Below are 21,964 nucleotides of genomic sequence, written 5' to 3'. Positions count from 1 at the left end.
GACGTCCGTGCAGCAGTTCCAATCCCCCCCCATTACTATACACTCCCCTTGTCCAACACTGTCCAACTTGTTTTTTAATAATTTAAAAAGAGTAACCCGTTCAGGACCTTTATTTTGTGCATACACGTTGATAAAATTAAAAATAATGCTGTGTATTTCCACCCTTACATTCAGAGCTCTGCCTGCCACGATCTCTGTGCTTGATAAAAATGTCATGTTTAATGAGGGAGAGAATAAAACAGCGACTCCAGCGCTCAGGTTAGAGCCATGGCTGAGTACGTGCTGCCCCCCCCACCATACTCCCCAGTCTGTCTCATTCAGGCAATCACTGTGAGTCTCCTGTAAAAAAAGGACATCCAGCTTTTTTACTTTAAAAAGTTCTGAAACTAAGAACCTTTTGTGCGCACTTCTACCCCCGTTAATGTTTAATGCGGCTATTTTTAATGCCATGAGGATAAAAACAAAATAAAGCGTAAAAGGACAAACAGGTAAACACAGCGGAATGAAAACACCCAGTGATGAATGGTCATGGTCTTTATTTACAGTTTTTCCTCCTCTTTGACCGTATCTTGCATGGAAGACCTTTTTTTGCTGCAGTCACATGCTTCCTGAGCCTGTATCTGCGTTTTTCATCCAGGACATCCGTCCCTACCTCTTTCTGGAGGGAACTGACTGTCTGTATGAATTTTTTAATATCTGGGAAATACTCCGCCACCTCCACTGCTTTGCCAAATGATTCATCTAAAAACTCATTGACCTCTTTTAATGAATATAACTCTGTGCTAATTGAGCCGCTCTCAGCTACAGACACATTGTCTGATTCGTAGTCATCCTCCACGTCCATCTCACTAACCTGACTGCAGTCTACTTCAGCCTGTCTGGGTTCTGCCTGCTGTGCAGACCCACACTGCATCCCCTGCTCCGGGTTGGCAACCAACACCTCTCCTGTTATGACCTGTTTCTCACTTATCTTCTCCTGCTTCGACAATATCTCAGAAGCAGGCGCAGCAGAGGGAACCTCTGCGCCACTAACAACAGCTGGACCTCCAGCAGCTGGAGCCGGCGCAGCCGGCTCGGCTGCTGCCGGAACCGCCGCCGCCGAAACCCCCGCAGCCGGCCCGGGACCCACCGGACCGACCGCACCCGGCCCGCTATCCACCGGAACTACCGCCGCCACCGGCACCACCGCAGCCAAACCGGGCGCCGCAGCCACCGGCACTCTCGCGGCCGGAACCGCTGCAGCAGAATCCTCAGCCGCAGAGGACGCAGCAGCACCGGCCGCCCGTCCCCACGCAGGCTTAGTCCCCCCGGCGCTGCCCTCCCCTCCCTCCGCTCCAGCGGACCCCGCCGCCCGTCTCCCGTGCGGGCACGTCACTTTCTTGTGTCCCACTTCTCCACACTGAAAACATTTCATGCTTCCCGAGCTCGCGTACACCATATAGAAACTTTCTTCATGGCGAACCCGGAAAGACACGTCCAGTGTGTGAGACTCGTTTTCAAGAAACATGAAGGCTTGTCTCCGCAGAGACTGGACATGCTTCAGCTTCGTGTCCTTGCACCCCAGACCCACCGCGCGGAACCCACTCGCGAACTTCCCAAAACGCCGCAGCTCTCGCTCCAGAGCTTCATTTGGAATAAACGGAGGGACACCTGACACGGTGATCCGGGTGGAGGCTACCGCTAACGGGGACACCTGAATAAACTCCTCCTCAACTGTAACCCCACTTTCAATTAGCTGCGTGACTGAGTCCGGATCTTTGAAAAAGATCACCAGCGCCTTGTTCATTCTGGAAGCGTAGGTGATGTTCCCGTGCCCCACCTGCTCCCCCACGGCCAACAGCACCTGCTCCACTGTGGAGCTGAGCTGAGGCACCAGCCTGACGCCATGTCTCAGGGACATCGGCGGCGTCCCTGCGGACGCCATGCGCCACGAGACACGCACAACACACAGACAAACTACACTACACGTACACAATCACTCCACAAACACTACGAAACAATGATCATACAATAAACATACAGAAACCTGAATAAGTTTGAAAATCGCTTTGCTTCACCTCCTCTCTTCACAACTACACCTCCACCAACGAAGAAGAAGAAGAAGAAGAAGCAGAAGAAGAAGAAGAAGAAGAAGAAGAAGAAGAAGAAGAAGAAGAAGAAGAAGGTGGTGGTGGTGGTGGTGGTGGTCACGGACACTACGTTCGATTTTAAACCACACTCCATATCAGCTGGTGGCGGTAATGCTCCAAATCGTTGTTTGCCAGCCGCCGATGAAAGGCTAAAGAAGTAGAAGAAGCAGCAGCTGTAAGGAGGAAGTGGAACCTTAACAGCGCAAACACGTACTTACAATTTATCTTTATATTTGTAGACATGGATTTCATCTTCATCATGTTTATTTTGTAATTTCCTCTGGTAAGCATTTACTAGGATTGTATAATGAGCTTGTTTCACAGGCGGTAAGATAGTGCTAGCCTCTTTCGGTTTGTTGTTAGCTTAGCTTATACTGTCAAGTGTATTCAACTGAAACATTACATCTAATCTATAGGCTGAGCTAATGTTTTAAAGGACACTTTGTATGTCACAGTAAATAGTATATCCTTCTGTTAGAGTAAACGATATGCTACTTTAGGTAACCGCTTAGTCGTTATCTGCTTGCCATATAATGTTTTATCGTTACTCGGTGCTACATTGAACCAGTTAGGCTATTAAACAGTGCATCAACTGAACAGCTCTGAGAAGAAGATGTGACAAAGGATGTGGCATAACTGTCCTTCTGTGCTTCCTGGTCATTTTTTACCATGTCCCCATAACCTTACACAGGAAGTTATTGTTGGTGTGTGTAACACTCTGTGTTTCTCTTAAGGCCTCGGAGCATTTACATGAAGCCCTAAGATACGATATAGAGAAATCCTATGGAAGAGACAAGTCGGGAGGCGGTTGCAACCGCAGTGCAGCGGGTGGCAGGAATGCTGCAGAGATCTGATCAGCTGGACAAAGTGGAGCAGTACAGACGAAGAGAGGCTCGCAAAAAGGCCTCAGTGGAAGCCAGGCTGAAGGTGATGTATTAACAGACAGCAGGATGCAATAAAGGACACACTTTCATCTGATGTAGTCACTCGGCTGTGGCTGAGGGGTAGTGTAGTCCTCCGACCTGAAGGTCGGCAGTTTGATCAAACAAGTGCATCAGTGCATCTATTCGCAACAAAGTGCGAATAGATGCACTGTAAAGCGCTTTGAGTGGTCATCAAGACTAGAAAAGCGCCCCCCCCGGTCTACCGACCTTTAAAACGTCTACCAACTTTCAATTTGTATATGTTTGAGGGCTTTTGCATTATTTGGATGTAAATATGTTAAAAATGCATTAGATCTTACTCACCTGCAAAAATGTGACAATAGCAAGATTTGAGAGCTTTTGGTAAGGGCAGAGATGTGCTGCAAACAAATGCATGTGATCTCCACAGCAGAATAAAAAAAATGTCCTTCCCTAGCTTGCTCCGCCAGGCGCCACCCCTTGCCAGTTGTTGTTTTGAACTGCTGCTTTCTTGATATTCTCCGGAAGGCGACCTTTGAAACATTTCCAGAATATTGGAATGTTCATTTTTGACTATAGTAAGAAATCAAGTTGGTTGTTTGTTATTGACACAATAGAACCAAACTGATAACTAGAAATACCAAACTGCAATTGTCAGTTTACATAATTGTGTTTTCGTAATTTATATGAGGACCCCATGACTTTTGACGATTGAAACCTAATCAATTAATCCTTAATCTAAGTGTTCAAAATTTTACTATATTAATGCAATATTTAGATATCCTAATGTTTATGAGGACAAAAATATATTTTGAGGCCATCCTTGGCATTTCTAACCCAAAAATTTAGTCTGTTAATCTGCAAGTCTAAGTGAACACTTTTTGAAAAAGATTTCTTAGGTGTCCTTAAGATAATGCTTTGACGAGGCAAAGAGTGGTTATGTGAGGTCACATTGACCTATACCTCTGGCCTCCTTGTTCCAAAGAAGAGCAAATTGAAGTAATGATGATGTCTGTTTCTTGACCACCCCTAACGTGCATCAGGCAGCCATCCAGTCCCAGTTGGATGGCGTTCGCACTGGTCTGACCCAGCTGCACAGTGCCCTGCTGGATGTCAAAGATATCCAGAGCTCATTGGCTGATGTGAGTAAGGATTGGAGGCAGAGCATCAATACCATTGAAAACCTGAAAGATGTCAAAGATGCTGTAGTTCAACACAGTCAGCTGGCCTCCGCTGTGGAAAACCTTAAAAACATTTTCTCTGGTAAGTTCATTTCAAGCCCACACAAAAGATGTGACTTGTGTTACAAATCCCAGGCATTATCAACAATCAATTGGTCACAGAGAAAGAAATATGCTCATTATGTCCAGAACTAGATAAGCCACGGTGCATTGAGTGCACTAATTTAAGTGCTTGTTCTAGTATGTTTGCTCTCAAAGCATCAAACGTTAAACCCAGAGCTGATGGAGCATCTTAACCCAGACAGGATACTCTTCTGCTTTTAAATGTCTAATGGTCTGTTAATAGAAAAATGGTATGTATTTATAAAGCTAGTTTCTTGTCTTGATGACTAGGTATAAATGAGTGTCAGAGTGCCTCCAGCCCGGCTACGCCATGGACACACCGGAAGCGCCAAGAAGCGAAAAATCTCTCCAACTTCTCACTATTAATCTAAAGACCAATTCATCTCTCTGCGCCAAAGCTACACTGTAACCTACGTAAATAAATGTACCCAACGCCGTACCCTGATGTGCACCTGCCCAAAAATGTCTCGCCGCCATGCTTTGAGGCCAGGTAGACCGCAAATGCAGTGATTGGTCTGCTTAGTAGCATAGTAGTTCCAGCAGATTCTGCGCCATATTGAATTGAAGGAACACACATGTATGACATTTTTCTTTTCTGTGCTGCAGTTTTTTAGGGAATAGCAATTGCTCTTCAACATCTATCAGCTCCAACTCCAACACAATACGCTTGGTATCACTAGCCATTGTTCTGAAAAACAGAGACGCCAGAGAATTTGTAAATAAGCAAACCAGAAACCGGAAGACACTTAACACAAGCATAGAATTATGAATGCATGGCCCTGTGCGTAGGCCATGTGCGTACTTAGACGCAGAAGCATGAATTGGGCTCACACTTGTCTAACCAAGTTGTCAGGTGATGGATCCATCAATTGTCCAGTCAAACTGGAGACTCCTGCTCTAGAGAGGACACTATTATTGCTGAAACATCCTGGGCCTTCGATAGGTTTGAGGCAACAAGGAATCCATGAATTCTGACTCTGTCTCATAATGGAAACAAAAAGTTATTGTCTTGACCCTGTTATAGATTAACTTTTCTCCTGCTGTCTCTTAAGCCATCTGTCTGTCACCTTGCTGTATTTACAGTACCGGAAATTGTTGCTGAGACGCAGCAACTGATAGAGCAGGCAGACCTGCTGCAAGCCCATAGGAAGCTGATAGAGCTGGAGTGTTCACGGGATGACCTCATGTATGAGCAGTATCGTATGGACAGCAGGAACACCAGTGACATGAACCTCATCTCGATCTACTTTGAAGATGTAAGTAACTTAACTGAAACACCAGAGAACCCTAACCCTAACCCAATTTATCTGTTGCTACCTTTTTTCAATTCATTGTACTAGGCTGTTTCTAAATGTATTACAGATTCTGCAACTTAATTAAGATGATAATTTCAGGTATAGATATCTACAATTTAATTGTGACTAGTCATTATCCAAGTTCAAGATAAGATCAAGATTGGTCGCTAAATATTTTTTGTATCTAGTATTATCGTTTTCGTAAAGTGTGTGTGTGTGTGTGTGTGTGTGCGCCTTGATAAAGAATCAATGTCACATTTTAGACATTTTGGATCACTGTTGAGCTTCCGTTACTAATTCTATTTCAATACCCAAAATATTTTTTCCCCCAACCTTTATTCCCTATGAACATAAATAGCGGTACCCTCTAGCAATTTCAGGTAGATTGCTGCCTTTAACCAAGCAGCAGTCGAAGCACAAAATACAAGTTTAAAGTAAAAAAAAAGGTCGTGTTCAATATATATAAAACATGTTTTCCTAATATCTTACAAATCAACAGAGTTTTAGGTCCCTTAAAAGAGGCCAATTTTGCTTGAGCCTTTGCATTAAACTAGGCTCCACCCTCAGCCCTAGTGTTTTGCTGGACCAGGAAGGACAACTCCAGGCAGATAACTCAACTAGGTTCATGCTACTCCCACCTCAGATACTTTTCCCCCCCCTGTATTCTGACATGAGTGCAGATACACCATCATGTATTTTTTTTATACAAAGATTTATCTTTAAAAGAATAGTGTGTAGACCATTTTCCCTTTCACTGAGTGCAGAGACATCTTTGTTGTAGGAAGACTTTGTAGTGAACAGCATATTCTTGCTGCAGGAGACATCAATGACTAATTAAACAAGTTTAAACCAATTTTCCTATTTAGAAATATCAATTAATTTGCAAACAATGACCCTCATTGTAGAAGAGTTAGTAGATTTAGTCTTAAACTACAGACAGTTCATTTCACTTTTGAATAAATGTGTTTGTATTATTTATATTAAGTTAAATATTTAAGGTTGTCAGATTATAGCCTCTGTTCTTTTCCAGGTTCAGGGCTTGTCAGATGAGCTTGCAAAACAGTTATGGATGGTACTGCAGAGGTCCATGGTAACAGTTCGCCGTGACCCTACTATGCTGGTGTCAGTGGTTCGTGTCATTGAGAGGGAGGAGAAGATCGATCGGCGTATGGTTGACCGTAAAAAACAGTCTGGGTTCATCCCACCTGGGCGACCCAAACAATGGAAGGACAAGATGTTTGAGGTAGGAAGAGGGATCAGAGTAATCAATTTATTCATTTATGAAGAATATGAGTTTGGCAGTTGGATTGAAGTTTATTTTTCCTTTGTACTCAGTTTGCTCCCTGCGTCTAGTTGTTTTTCTTCACCCAACCCTTCATCTACTTTTTAGATGAAGGGTTGGGTGACCCTTCATCTAAGATTCATCCTTCTCTTCTTTGATCCCTTCATCCTCATCTGGCTCATCTTGTTCATTTGGATTTGTTGTGGAATAAAACTCATGAAGAGCCATGCTCACTCAGCCCTGTGTATCGGTTGTAGGTGTTGGAGGGAACAGTCAGCACTCGCATTGAGGGCTCCCAGTCGGTGACGAGAGACGAAGATAAAATGTGGCTGGTTCGTCTTCTTGAAATAACCAGGAAATATGTTCTGGATGACCTCATTGTTGTCAAGAACCTCATGGTGCAGTGCTTTCCCCCACACTACAACACTTCCAACAGGTAATGGATACACAATTCGAAGTGAATCACTCAGTTTTTCTGTCAACACGGAAAAGGTTTCAGACACATTCCCTCACTTGTCCACTTTTGTTGGTCCTGTGTATATTTTCACTGGCTCAGTAGCCGACCATTTTATACATTTATAACATTATACAACATTTATAGTGAAAGGAAATTCCTTCAGTCCGTTAAATCAAGCCTATTCAATGATTCTCCCCATCACATTTGGGGTTTCAATGAAACGTCAGATAAACTGATTCATACCGTCCAATAAGTGGCCCATTCGATTTAGGTCAGTGGAACATGAGATCTTAAAGAAACCAATGCTATTGTATGCAGTTACTAAAGTGACAAACCTATAATATCCAAATAACATCTGTGCTAGTGCAGGTGAATCAATGACATTGGAAAATGAAAAGCTTGTATACTCTGCATTATGTCATGTATGTATCAAACGCACACAGGCTGCTAGCAGTGGTCTGTATGCACCCTGCCAGGATGCTTTGTAATTACAGGAGCAGTTAAGTTCAGCAACATCGTTGCTATACGCGGGCTCAATCAAGTGGATTGTGTGTCTTCAAAGAGGGGGGGTTCGAAATGAAATTCCATGAAAATATGGAACCATCGTGCAAACAAAAATATTGCTAGCATGCTACACAAGGTCAAAATCTTTTGTTTTAAGGTTGTTGAAAAAAGTGACCACATCATATTCAAATGATCTTAAACTAAGGTCTTACAACCATTTCATAATTTTATAGTAATTTTGTATCCGTATTAATTGAGAAAATACTACATGAAGACATTCTGGGTACCTCTACGTTCGAAGTGATGGTCTGAAAAATCTAAGGCCAGCTATAAAGCCCTACGCCTTAGCCCTACCCCTCCGTACCAACAGGTATCAAAGTCTACCCCTACACGTGAACACGCAAAACGAACGGGGAAGGGCTAAGTGGTAGGGCCAAGGGTGAAATGGGATTGGGCTTTAAATGATGAGGGAGAGTCTGCACACTCCTATTTGTTTTCGGTTCAGATACATGTACCGGTACACCACTAATAGCTGTTTTTTATTGACCATTGCTATGTTATTTTGTTCTTAACAAATTATGCAATGTAAATCAGTAAAGATTTTTAACCTGAATAATTCGTTCATCAAGTTCTGATGTGTGATTAGACTCTTTACATTTTTTGGAGCAGTGTACATACACAGTGCCAAAGCAAATGAAATTGATTCACAATCACCTGTGATTTCTACAGCACAGGAGTTCACGGACTTGGTTTTATACTGTCACAATTAAGTGTTCCCTTAACGAGCAGTGTATATATATGTAAGTCTAAGAAGGTAGATTATAAACCCCACTTCCCCTGATGGCGGGGGGGGGGGTGTGCCATTTAAACATTAACATGTGCAATTTTGTATATGTGTGTCTCAGGTTTTTCAGTCTCTACCACAATGCTGTGTCCACTCGTGTCAAAGAACTGGCTGCTGAGGACTTGGAGGCAAATGAGATTGTGTCCATGTTAACCTGGGTTCTCAACACATACAAGAGGTGCACAGATAATTATAAATACTTAAACTAGGTGTTTGTGAATTATTTATATAATTTCGTACTTTCACCAGTTAAAAGACAGAACTTTATTAGTTAGTAAGCAAATAGAAAAACGAGGGGTTCAGTTCATATAATAATATAAAATTCCCATTATCAAGCTGATTTTATATTGGACTGATATATATCATGCATCCCTAATTGTTTGTCTGATTTCCCTTCACATCTAGAGTCTAAATTACAGTCTGATACAGTATTACTGATAATGCTTTTATAATACATTCACAAATCATATTTACCAAAATATCCAACAGTTAATATATGTGAAATATGTATCAACTAAATATGTGTTATCACAAGCTTATAGAATCCAAGAGGCACCTGCAGATGGAAATGGAAATTAGTCAAAGTGTGTTCTTGTGTATGTTTCAGTGTGGAGATGATGGGCCATCCAGAGCTTCATTCAGAGTGTGACATCAACCAGCTGGAACCTCTGCTGCCTCAGGATGTGGTGAATGACCTGCTCAGCAAATATGTCCGGACTTTTACAGTAAGCACCACACACCAAGAGGGAAGTGAATACATATTGCCTAAATTAGTCATCAAGTTTTGTGCCCTTATACAGTACACATCTTACTTGCCTATATTTCAATCGGAACAATGTTAGAAAATTATCCTTTTGTTTACTTCAGAAACTAATGGGAGGTTTTTAGGTTACAAACCTCTGTGTGTCTATACCTTTGTTGAAAGTTATAATGTTAAGCAGGAAGGTCAGTGAAACCCCCACTAGTTAGTGGGTTGCTGGTGTTGTGCAATAGTAGGAGTAGAATTGACGTTGGCTAATTATTAATAATCATGAAATATGATTATTAAAATAACAATTATTTCTTAAAAATAATCAAAAATTATAAAGCTATTAATTAAGAATAGTAACACATTTAATTAGAAATAATACGGTTATCCATTAATAATAGTTAAAATAATTAATGAAAACAATACAATTATCAATTAAGAATAATACAAATCTGTAATCATTCCTTATTGTCGCGGGGCACCACCCTGTTTACAGGGACCAACAATTCAATCTTTAAACATCAGTCTCAATGATATAAGTTATATTAATAATCTCAATATTTAGTATTAATGATTATATAATAAACAATGAAGGGTTTTACGTTCGAACACAGGCTATAGTAATCCAGCTGTATTCACATATGCACAAATAATCACAGAAATACAAATACTTTAATTACAAAAGTATTTATTAAAAGGGAAATAAAGTTAATGTTATTTCAATGATTCTTCATTTAACAAACTCCAATATTTAAAAGATGGCATCAACAGCAGCAGATACGGGGTATCTGTGTGTGTACTTAAACAAAGGGGATCTTTCAAGACAAAGAGATTTCTTATCTCGTGGTTTTGACGCCGCATGGCGTCGAGATGTATAAAGGCTTTATCTTTTAACAGATGTAAATCTCCGCACAATATCTCTGACGGTAACACGTTAAAAAAGGATGCGCCGGTTTGTTACTGCGCGCTTCTCAAAAACACAGTAAACAAAGGAACCTGATGTGACGTCTCGGCCCGCCGTGTAGCACGGCTAAAACAGATCAGCGATCTACAAACAAACATACAATCAAACAAATGACACGCTAAGTATTTAAACTAGTCTCTGCCCAGACAATAAAGCCTCTTACTGTGACCTCCGCGGTGTTGCTTGTGCGTGGGGCGCGGATTTCCGGAAATCCAGTGAATGTCTCGTTAAACCTCAGGATGCGTGCGAACGGGCGGATTCCTGGAAAACAAATCAGTGAAGACCTGGCCTCTTAAGCGGTGCTCCGGTGGGTCTCGTGGTTGCAACGGAGGTCAGCGCTGGGCCGAATAGAGCGAACTTCTCTTGCTCTTGGAACGGAATTCGGCTTCGTCTCTTCTGCAGGGATGAACAGCGGTTGACGCAGCTGTGGATTTGGAAAGAAAGTCTCTGAGCTCGGCCAGCGAGCGAGCGAGTTCCTGTGCATGGCCTTTTCAAGTTAAAAACAAAAATAGTCTCTATCAAAGTAAGATCAAACTGAAGATAAAAGACATAAAAGATAAAAGAAGATAGAAGACGTCAACAGACCCCTCGGGGTCTTCTGAGCAGGGAAAATGGCAGCGATTATTGATGTCTCAGTGGTTTTATTCTACCTGAGACGTTCTGCCCTCTTGAGGTGCTGGTCATAGGATGATGCTGGCTTTAAGCCAATTGAGTGTCAGAGTTGGACCTCAGTGAGCGGGGCTTGGAACTCAGCGGGGGTCCTGAAGGCTCTTCAGGACATTTTCCAACCACCAGGGGGAGATTCTCAGGCCTGCTGGAGAATGTATTCCCTCCAAAAGTTTTACAATCCTTTGTCCTCACCGTCGGCTCCAGTGTCTGGTGCTCAGCCTCTGGACTGTGGCCCAACACTGGGGTACGTTCCAGTCAAGGTCGGATGGCTTGTTGATACCTGTAAATCGTATATCCACTCTGCTATTGTGTGAGTCATTAGGGTCACAGTGGTTTGGGTGTTTTTGCTAAGTGTGATTGTCCATGTCTTCAGTCAAATATAACAGGCTGGCTGAGGAAGGCCCTGGAAACAGATAAAAAAGACTGGCAGAAAGAAACGGAGCCTGAGGCTGACCAAGACGGATACTACCAGACCACACTGCCTGCCATTGCATTTCAGGTAACCCCCACACAAGCACACTCTCAATTCATTTCAAACCATGCTGTATTCCTTACCCAGAATAATGAATCAATTACTCAAATTGTATTTGTATAGCCCATATTTACAAATCACAATTTGTCTCATAGGGCTTTAATAAGGTTAGACATCCTCTGCTCTTAACCCTCAACAAGAGCAAGGCAAAACTATGAGAAAGTAACATAATGGAAAGTAAATTAATTTATGGATTATTGTTAGTAATGGTAGAGTATCTGAGTAGACATATCGTATATCAAGCAGTCTTGTTGTAAATAATAGTCCACAATTAGGATCCACAACCACAATCAGAAGGTCACCATAATTCACAATCCATCGTCATGATCCACTGCTGCCATAAGGATCCACCATTAGCTGCCACCTCGATCATGGTCCACCACAACTATCCACAATCAACTGCCACACGATACTGGATCTTCCAATACGATCACAATCCTCGGGCATGATGCAGGATCCGCCATTTCGGTCACGATATCTAATTCGTGATCCACCATCATATTTCATGATCTGCGCGCAGCTTTCGACCTGAATCTGCAAATGTTCAGACAAAAGGTCTCGAGGGAAGAAGTCAAGTCAGTTATATGTATCTATGAGACATTCATATCTTTAATATGATAAAGAGGGAGAATAGGAAAGAGAAGCTCCATGTGTCCCCTGACATTCTAGACCTATAGCAGCATAACTATGAGCAGGTACAAGACAAACCTGAACCAGCTCTAACTATAAGGAATTTTAAGACTCTTAAATGTAGGGAGGCAGACACCCTGTGTGCCTCCCGCACTGAAAGCGGGAGATGATTGCACGGGAGAGGAACTTGATAGAATTTGATGATCAATAGTGTTGAATGCTTCACTAAGCTGATCTGCTTTTAACCAAGTTAACTTCACAACACAAACAGGCTAACTCAGTCACGCTGACCACAGAGAGGCAACAGAGACCAAGCTGAAATTGCATCTGACCAGATTATGCTGGCACAGTTGTGTGAGGCGAGTTAAGAAAGTAATGTGGTAGGTGCTCTCCAAGTCCTGCACTGACAAGCTGTGCAGGACTTGGGGAGCCCTTGAGAGGATGCCAAACAATCAGATGCTTTTGTTAGTTCCATTGGCCCGCACTGAATCAGGAAAAAGGGCATTTGTCCACTCTCCTCCCACCACATGGAACTGGCTGCAAAAAGATTTTAAATTAACCGAAATTATTTCTTTGAACGCTTTTAAATCTACGATGAGAGCATTTCAGACCACTTCTTTTACTTGTAGATGTTTTTTTATGAATTTTAATTTACTTGTAATTGTTTTTTTATCATTTTAATTTCTGTTTATATGTTGTGAGTGTAATATTGTGAGTGTACATATGTTATTTGTTGCTGCCTCTTGGCCAGGACTCCCTCGAAAAAGAGGTTTTTAATCTCAATGGGACTTTCCTGGTTAAATAAAGGTCAAATAAATAAAATAAATCAGGTCCCACTACATCTCGCCTTGAGCTCATGTCTCACCTGGGTTGTTGAGAGGGACAGATTTGAGAACTGTTTTTTTTTTTTGCTGGATGTAGGGGGCTGGTGGGTAAGGTGGTGTCTGGTCTAAAGGTCTCACATGTAAAATACTGCTCATGGACACAAGACCCAAGAATCAAATGAATTTAACTTTTTTTTAAATCTATTTCAACAGAGCATTTAAAATGTTCTTAAAGTTTAAGAAGTGCAGGTACAGATGCAGTATGGTTATATATCATGTATAATCATCTAGAAATAAAGTTAATGCTGTGATAAGTTGTGACTGCATTATAGTTTGTGCCAAAATGTAGTTCATACGTCTGTCTCATGTGGAGTTCCTTGATTTTACTTTTAAATGTGTAGGGGACAGCTTAAATAGGGCAATACCACGTAAACCATGAACAAAAACTGTTGACAGCAATTTTAAGTTGCAGCCTAAGTTTCCATGGCAGCATATCTTGGGTTAAACCCAACCTCTGTTCAATGCACCAGTTAACCTCGAAGCTACTCTCAATGTAACAATGTCACCCCTGAACTACCCTGATAAGCTAGTAAACTTGCTTCGTAGTACAGGCCTAAGATGATGAATCGTACAGGTTTTAACCAGATTCAGAACAAACAAATGTGTTATCAAGCATCATTATTGCCCGCTGCTCTGCAGGAGTGTACTTTTGTGGAGGAGGGTCCCCTCCAGTCATCTTTATATAATTATTTTTGCTCTAGGCCGCTGCAACATCAAAGCAACCTCATTCTGCTCTTGTGTACCAACTTCCTCATAGAAATTCCAACTTCAGTTGAAGACTGACTCACTAAGTAAGGCCTTGCGGATGTAATAGTCTTAAGATGTAAAAGATAGCCTACTTCATTAAATTGTCTTTATGTATATCAGGGTCTCTGCTATTTAAATGGTACATGCATACAATCATTTTGCAATGTTCGCTATAACAAAATCGATACAAATGTAAATTTTGTATTAAAATTTGGACATTGTGACTTATGGTTTTCACATCACTCTTTGTCAGATGTTTGAGCAGAACCTTCAAGTTGCTGCACAGATTGATGTGGATTTCAAAGAGCAAGTTCTGAAGCTGTGTCTGAAGCAGATGAACACTTTCCTCATCAGGTATTTTTGACTTTCATACTAAAATCTTTTAAACATCATTTTAGAATCATGGGATTTATTCACGATCACCAACAGCCAGGGGTGATAATCTAACTACCCTTTTCAAATATTTGGTAGTTAGATTGACCTGCTATTTAATGTTTCCTGATTTCGATGTGGTGTTATTTTATTTAAACAGAGCTGTTGAAGATCAGTTTATTTAGATTGTTTACATTTTAAGCTTCTTAACTTTTTTTCTCCCAATTGTTGTGCCAATGACAAATGTTTGCAACACTTCCTGTACTTGTTTCAAAATAAAAGCTCTCCAGTGTTTCTGTTGACTGAATTAGTTTATTTTTCAAAAGCTTTTATTCAGAAATATTTGCCCGAGATGCACGGCTTCTGTTTAAAAAAGTTTTTAAAAGTTGACGTAAAGAACTTTAGATAACTGATGTAGTTTCTGTTCTGGCTGTAGCACCTAATGGAAAGCAAGCAAGCTAAAATTACCATTTCGTCAGCAAAGGAAGGTGTCAGATTCAATTTAGATTGATCAAAATTAAAAAACAATTACATGGAAACATGGGTAGAATAATAGTATTTATAATATTGTTTCTATGTAAAAAATGATGAATTGAATGAATGCCTGCAATAATTATAGATGTTTGTGTTGTATGTAGGTACAGAGAAGAGGCAGTGGCCTACAAAGAAGACCACTTGAGAGACAGAAAGTTGCCTCAGTGTTACGTTCAGTACATGATAGCCATCATCAACAACTGCCAGACATTCAAGTAAGAATTGATTTTGTCCATGCTCTAGTGTTAACACTTTTTTTACATTCCTGTCAGAATGTCAAAATGTTGATTCATGTCCATTTCAGTTGAATTTGTTTGTCATAACCTAAGGTTATTATTTTGGGGGAATTTAAGCTGTTTCATGAGGTTGCTACTTAAGAGATAGAGAGGGTGATCCACTAACCAGAATGTCGGAGTGTTCGATTCCTGTCTCCTCCAGTCTGCATCCTGAAGCCTCCTCAGGCAAGATGTTGAACCTGAATTTCCCCTGATGGTGGTACCCACAATGTATAAATGGTGTGATATAGAAAAAGCCTTTTGTATACAAGCTGTGCATGAATGGGACAATCTGACTTTTACTGTCAAGAACTTGGCGTGATCGATAAGACTTTGAAAAGTGATTTACCATCAGCATTTACAAAACGTACAAACACTATTTGCAATTCAGTTCTGGAACAGAGTTGTCAACCTGGATCATTTAAAGAATTGTGTGCTAGAACAGGAAGGATGATATGTTATAACCAAGTTTCCAGTTTGGGTTGCACTTTCCCCAGTAATATCATCGAAACTTACCTGACTAGTCCTGCACACTACAGCAGGCCTCAATAGCCCTGCTGTAGTGTGCAGGATGCTGGGAATTATCTGCACAAGTGATGGAGAAATGCACAGTGGAGGGTTGAAATTCAACGTGCAGCGTGTGCTGAAATTCCCAATTGTGCTGAAATTCAGCAATTTGAAACAACACTTCACCATTCCAGCCTAGATTTAAAATACTGAAAGGACAAACTAGAGTGCAATTTTTTCACTGAACAAAAAAAGTCAAGTTGGGCTATAAGTGGAAAATTAAAAAATGTCAAAGTACGGGGTTAAGAAATTGTTAGAAAATTGTCTGAGACTGCTAAGTGAGGCCGGGACTCAGGGGTTAGAGCAATCGTCCTCTAACCAGAAGGTTGGCAGTTTGATCCCAGTCTTCCCTATTGCGTATAGGCAAGATACTTACCCCAATTTGCCCCTTCTCATAGAATAAGTGCTTCATATAGATGCACTGTATGAATGTGTTTGAATGTTAGACTGTACTGTAAAGCACCTTGAGTGGTCATCGGGTCCAGCACTATATAAATGCAGACCATTTACCATTTTACCATTTAAGCGAACATAACCTGTAACAGCCCCTGGCTGGCGTAGCAAGATGCAGAGAGTTCCAAACTGATGGTGACAGCTCTTTACTCAACATTTCTCCATGGCACTGTAAAAACATTGTAAAACTAGAAAGACAACAAGTACACCATAATCATATAATAAAAGACAAATACAATCGTTAAAATAACTTAAACATCAGCTAAACAAAGAAATAACCACATGAGACAAGATTGACAGGTAAATGTGACATAGCGACTCCCACTCCGCGCTACCTGTAGCAAAGGGAATAAAAACCTGGTGTTAAACAAGGAATAATACGTCCGTAAAATAGGGAATCGCTGTACAGCTGGTGTCCTGTCGTTTCCGCTGCTACCATCATCAGAGGCAGCTGCACGGCAGGAATTTTATATCAGGCTCAGATCGGAAGCGAGGGATTTTGTGTGTTTGTTATATCGGTCCACTCTGTGAAAGCTACAGGCATTTACGCGAGGTGAGTCGCTACGTTTAAAGGGACAACAAATTACTAACTTAAATAACACAAAAAACATTCTTGAACATTAAGCATAACCTACCAGGTTAGCAGTCAGTAGCAATGCCTGATAATAAGAAAAAGGCTTAATTTACACTTTTTATTCATTTTCAAATATAAGCACTTTTTAAAGATGCAATTCAAAAAGCTTTGTCTTTATAAAAGGTGATGCAATATTCTTTAGTTGATTTGTCAGTTGTTGACTGATTGTTGATTAATCTTTCAATTATATTGCACCTAATTCCTTTTTGCCTTCAGAACTGCATTAATTCTTCGTAGCATAGATTCAACAAGGGCTGGCATTTAAACAAAGCTGAATTGGTACTAAGGGGCCCAATGTGTGCCAAGAAAATATCCCCCACACCATAACCACCACCACCACCAGGAACCATTGATACAAGGCAGGAGAGATTAATGCTTTCATGTTGTTTACGCCAAATTCTGACCCTACCATCTGAATGTCGCAACTGAAATCGAGACTCATCAGACCAGGCAACATTTTTCCAATTTCCTATTGTCCAATTTTTGTGAATGGGAATTATAGCCTCAGTTTCCTGTTCATGGCTGACGATAGTGGCATCTGGTGTGGTCTTCTGCTGCTCTAGTCCATCTGCTTCAAAGTTCGTCGTGTTGTGCGTTTAGAGATGGTATTCTGCATACCTTGGTTGTAATGGGTGGTGATTTGATTTACTGTTGCCTTTCTATCATCTCAAACCACCCATTCTCCTCGGACATCAATAATGCATTTTCGTCCACACAGCTGCCGCTCACTGGATATTTTCTCTTTTTCAGACCATTCTCTTTAAACCCTAGAGAGGTCTGTGAGTGAAAATCCAAGTAGATCAGCAGTTTTGGAAATCTGGCACCAACAACCATGCCACGTTCAAAGTCAATCTCTTCTCTCCCCTATTCTGATCAGTGTTGCCAACTCCTCAGTAAGGAAAGTAGCTATTGGCTGTCCTCAAAGTCGCTAGAAGAATGAAGCTGAATGATATCATCGCCTAATTTGCATAATGTAATGGTGGCTGTAGGACATACAAAAAGTGCGAAAATTAAAATTTAACAAAAGGATGTTAAGTGGGGCAGAATTGACAGATCAGCGGTGGCTTTGCGCACGCGCGATTCATTTGCAGTCTGGAGGAGGCGGAGCGTGGGTCTCCTCTGCATTATTAATCACTCTGCTCTGACTGCAGCTGGGACTCCTGGGCAAGGCTACTGGGAGACTGACCACCTGTGAGTGCGTTGGGACGGCGGAGGGGCTCACGGCAGCACCCGCTGCTCGTTGAGGACAGTAACTGCAGAACGATACGCGCTTTCACGTTATTCTCCAAAACACCAGAAAGTCTCCAATATCACCAGAAAAAAAAAGTCGCCATGAGGGTTTGGAAAGTTGCCAGATTTAGCGACAAGTCACTAAGTTGGCAACATTGATTCTGATGCCCGGTTTGAACTTCAGCAAGTCGTCTTCACCATGTCTAGATGCCTAAATGAGTTGAGTTGCTGCCATGTGATTGGCTGATAAGCGATTTGTGTTAACAAGCAATTGAACAGGTGTGCCTAATAAAGCCTGCCATTTTCTGATTTGTCCTGCCTTCATAATAAACCCAAAGAAATTTCTACCACTGTATTTCAAATGTATTTATTATACTGTAGTTTACTGTGTACCATATTATAATTCATTAATTGTTTGTGTGCTCCTCAGGGAGTCCATCAACAGTCTGAAGAGGAAGTACTCTCAGTCATCAGAGGCCACTGACAGTGATGCTGGTATAGAGAGGACGCTCAATGAGGTGGCTAAGGAGGGGTGTCAGTTCCTATTGGACGAAGTCTTTCTAGACCTTGACGTAAGGACATTTCAGCTGTACTGTATTTATTGTTTATATGAAAGGTGTTTGTTCTATTGTAGCAAAGTCTTTGTTCTATTATACAGAACAATTTAAAGCTCTGGCTTTTTCTGTCTTGAGCAGGATAGAAGACATTACATGTCTTCTAGACAGATTGGTAGTGAGCGCAAGGATTATTTTGTTTTTTATTCCATACTTTTGAATTGGTGTAAGCTTAACTAAAATACTATTAAAATAAAATCCTGCCTCATCAGTTTTTTAACAGTCAAAGTAAAACAACTCACATAAAAGTAATTGTTTACAGTTAGAAATCTTTGCAGTGCCTTCACAGAAGGTAGTTATGTTGATGTCCCTTGTTTTGTCAAAGGTACCACGTGTGTACTAACCAATGAATACATTTGCTTAAGACAATTAAAGCACCTTTTGCATTCCATCTTAATTGAGAGTAAAAGTAAGGCACAAAATCAGCCTTTCACATTAGGTTACCGCAGTGATTATAAATGAATTTAGTTGGTTTAATTTTGACTATGCATTTACCAGAATCACCTGAATGAGCTTCTGACCAGGAAGTGGCTGATGGGCTCGCATGCCGTGGACACTATCTGTGTGACAGTGGAGGACTACTTTAATGACTTCAACAAGATAAAGAAACCCTTCAATCAGGTAGGAATGGCACTGACCTGAGGCACTTAGCCGGGTGTCTTCATACAATTCTAATGATAGTTTGTTTTATAAAAGTGTTTGTCAGTGTGGAGCTGACTGATTTGAAAAGCATTTAACATGTGGATGTGATAGAGTTGTGAGTGCCATCTTGTGTTTTAAATAGAGATTATTCATAAGATCTAATGTCGTTTTGGCTGTGGTGTCCGCAGGAGATGACAAGTGAGGCCCTGCGCAGGGTGGTGGTGGAGTACATTAAAGCAGTGATGCAGAAGAGGATCACCTTTAAAAACGCTGAAGAGAGGAGGGAAGGAGCAGAGAGGATGATCAAAGAGGCTGATCAGTTCAAGTTCCTCTTCAGAAAACTGGCTGCTGTGAGTTAACATATAATGGATTGTGTCATTGCAAAATTATTCAGGCTTTATAATTATTTTAACCATTAAATACTTTGTAGAGTTGATTATTGTAGACAACTGGTATTCATTAGTTCAGGACATCAGTCAATTAGTCGATTAGTTGTTGCAAAGTTAGGATTATGATTTAATTATTTTAAAAATATTTCTTAGAGGCATCAGAAAATACTTACTTCTAGGCCTTAAAGATTTTTTTAAAAGTAACGTTGCAAACACTTTGCTACATACCAGAGAATGTGATTGTTCACAATAATGAACATTTACAAAATAAACTATAAGTACAGAGTGTGGCTCATACTCTGTGGTGTTTCTATTTAAATTATCTTTTATTTGTCCCACTGGGCATTCAGTGGACTACATTACATCAAGCTGGATATGTTTTTCAGGACTGGTCTCACTGACCTCTCACAACAAAATAAATGCACACTATCATTAAACTAGGGTAATGCAAATTAATTGCACAACATTACGTGTATTTAATCAACCCCTTTGGACATTTCCATCAGAAATGTTATTTTTGTTTTAATCCCTGAGCCTATGTTAGAGAAAACTGCCATGTTCTGAATAAGACAACCTGAGATGGAATAATTATTAAATTTGCTGGTTAACATGTCATTATTATCTAATAACCACAGGGGCCAGCCAGGTAAACCTTGTCTGTCTGTCCTTGACTGTACAGTGAATCAGTACACTGGTGTATTGTAGCTGAACAGATCCAGTGTGCACAATGATGGCTGTTCTGCTGCTTTCTCTGTTTAGGCAATATAACCTGGAAAACCTGTTGGGTTTGAAAGGGCTTGCTTAACCTTGGTTGATTGTCATTTGTAGGGTGAAGACACAGACCGTCTTTGTGGTGCCATCAGTGCCATTGCAGAAGTTTTTAAGCTGACTGACCCCACACTACTGTACCTTGAAGTCACCACTCTCTTATCCAAATATCCTGATATCAGGTACTTACACACACATATACACACACAATATGTTCCAGAAACATTTTGTTTTGTCATTTACTTCAATTCAATTTCCTTTTTATAGTCAAATCAATCAATCAAATTTTATTTTGAAGACCATATTTACAAATCATCCTCATGTGTGTCATCCTCTGCCCTTAACCCTCAACAAGAGTGAGGAAAAACTACTAAATAGGGTAAAAAGAAGTATATAAGTGCAGTGAACCTAATACAGGAGAAATGTGGTCTCTTTTCCTGATTCTTGTCAGGAAAAGTGCTGCAGCATTTGGGCACTTAAACATAGTTAGGTAGTATTTAACCTTCAAATTATACAGAAAGCAAGCACTTTGGCCACTGTGGAGGGAAAACAAATTCGTTAACAACAGGAAGAAATCTGTGCCTCAGCTGCTTGGAGATAAGAGAAAACAGGAGAGTGAGGAGAGGTGGGTGGAAAGAGGGTAGATGAAAGAGAGGGGAGAGGCAGAGAAAGAGATGGGCAGTGTAGGCCTATAGCAGCATTACTAAGTGGTGGTTCAGGTCTCACCTTAGTCAGCCCTAACAATAAACATTATAGTAATGTAAATATATAGTAAATGGTCTATAGTTACATAACGCTTATCTAGTCTTGATGAGGAGGAGCGCTCTACCCCTCAGCCTTCATCAATTCTCAGAGTTTCTCATGTTTTTTGTTATATTCTCATGCACACCCATATACTTGGTTGTATGAAAAAAATAAGCTGCTCTTAAAATCAATATGTGCTGCATCTTTGATATAAATAAATATTTATTCAGTGTGATAAACTCTGTCACATGTTGGAAGATCTGTTGTAATAGACACAGGGACAATCTGGAAAAGCTAAAGTATTCCCCTAATCTACAACAAATATCAGCTGCTCTTAATAAATTCAACATTAATTTAAAAAAAAAAAAATTCCCCTGTCAGAATCCTGCAGATTAATGAATTTTCAGAGATCTGATTGGTCAGTAATTGGGCCGTTAACAGGTATGCTATGTTGTCTTGAACTTTTTTCTCTCCTACACTCCATAGGGAGGAGCACATCCAGGCATTGCTGGCAGTGCGTGGTGATGCCAGCAGGGAGATGCGCCAGATGATCATTGGGACTCTGAGTGAGAACAAAGTGTCCTACTCTGGTGTCACGCAGCCCATCTTCAAAGACATAACCGTGCCCACCATGACAATGACGACAATGACTACCATGACCTCCATGGCAACTGCAAAGCTGCTAAAATAAAACTAGTAAACATGAACGCTTCTCCAGCCTAACCACCTTCAGACACAATAATATAAGCACATTTCTCTTTGTCCATCCAGCCACTGTTATCCCTATTAAACACAATTTGCTGTCTTGCAGTTGGTGCTTTTCTTTCCATTCTAATCCCATGCCAGTTTCA

General features: G+C 40.8%; 1 protein-coding gene across 2 annotated transcripts; it reads left to right on the top strand.

The window, feature by feature from the left end:
* Positions 1–2,174: 2,174 nt before the first annotated feature.
* On the top strand, positions 2,175–21,923 carry exoc3 (exocyst complex component 3). 2 transcript variants are annotated; one of them, XM_062404931.1, is made up of 16 exons: positions 2,175–2,339; positions 2,864–3,056; positions 4,075–4,294; positions 5,419–5,591; positions 6,661–6,873; positions 7,170–7,348; positions 8,779–8,895; positions 9,325–9,442; positions 11,472–11,597; positions 14,145–14,245; positions 14,902–15,012; positions 18,387–18,528; positions 19,069–19,191; positions 19,401–19,562; positions 20,430–20,551; positions 21,600–21,923. In XM_062404931.1, the coding sequence occupies exons 2-16, from the start codon at positions 2,913–2,915 to the stop codon at positions 21,802–21,804; spliced, it is 2,256 nt and encodes a 751-aa protein (XP_062260915.1). In that variant the 5' UTR covers positions 2,175–2,339; positions 2,864–2,912; the 3' UTR covers positions 21,805–21,923. The 2 variants fall into 2 exon arrangements, with proteins under 2 accessions (XP_062260915.1, XP_062260916.1); XM_062404932.1 differs by having other exon boundaries at positions 2,175–2,412.
* The last annotated feature ends 41 nt before the right edge of the window (positions 21,924–21,964 follow it).

This window comes from Platichthys flesus, chromosome 14, assembly GCF_949316205.1.
Source record: "Platichthys flesus chromosome 14, fPlaFle2.1, whole genome shotgun sequence".
In the NCBI taxonomy this organism is placed as follows: Eukaryota; Metazoa; Chordata; class Actinopteri; order Pleuronectiformes; family Pleuronectidae; genus Platichthys; species Platichthys flesus.
This window is presented reverse-complemented; position numbering and strand designations above follow the sequence as displayed.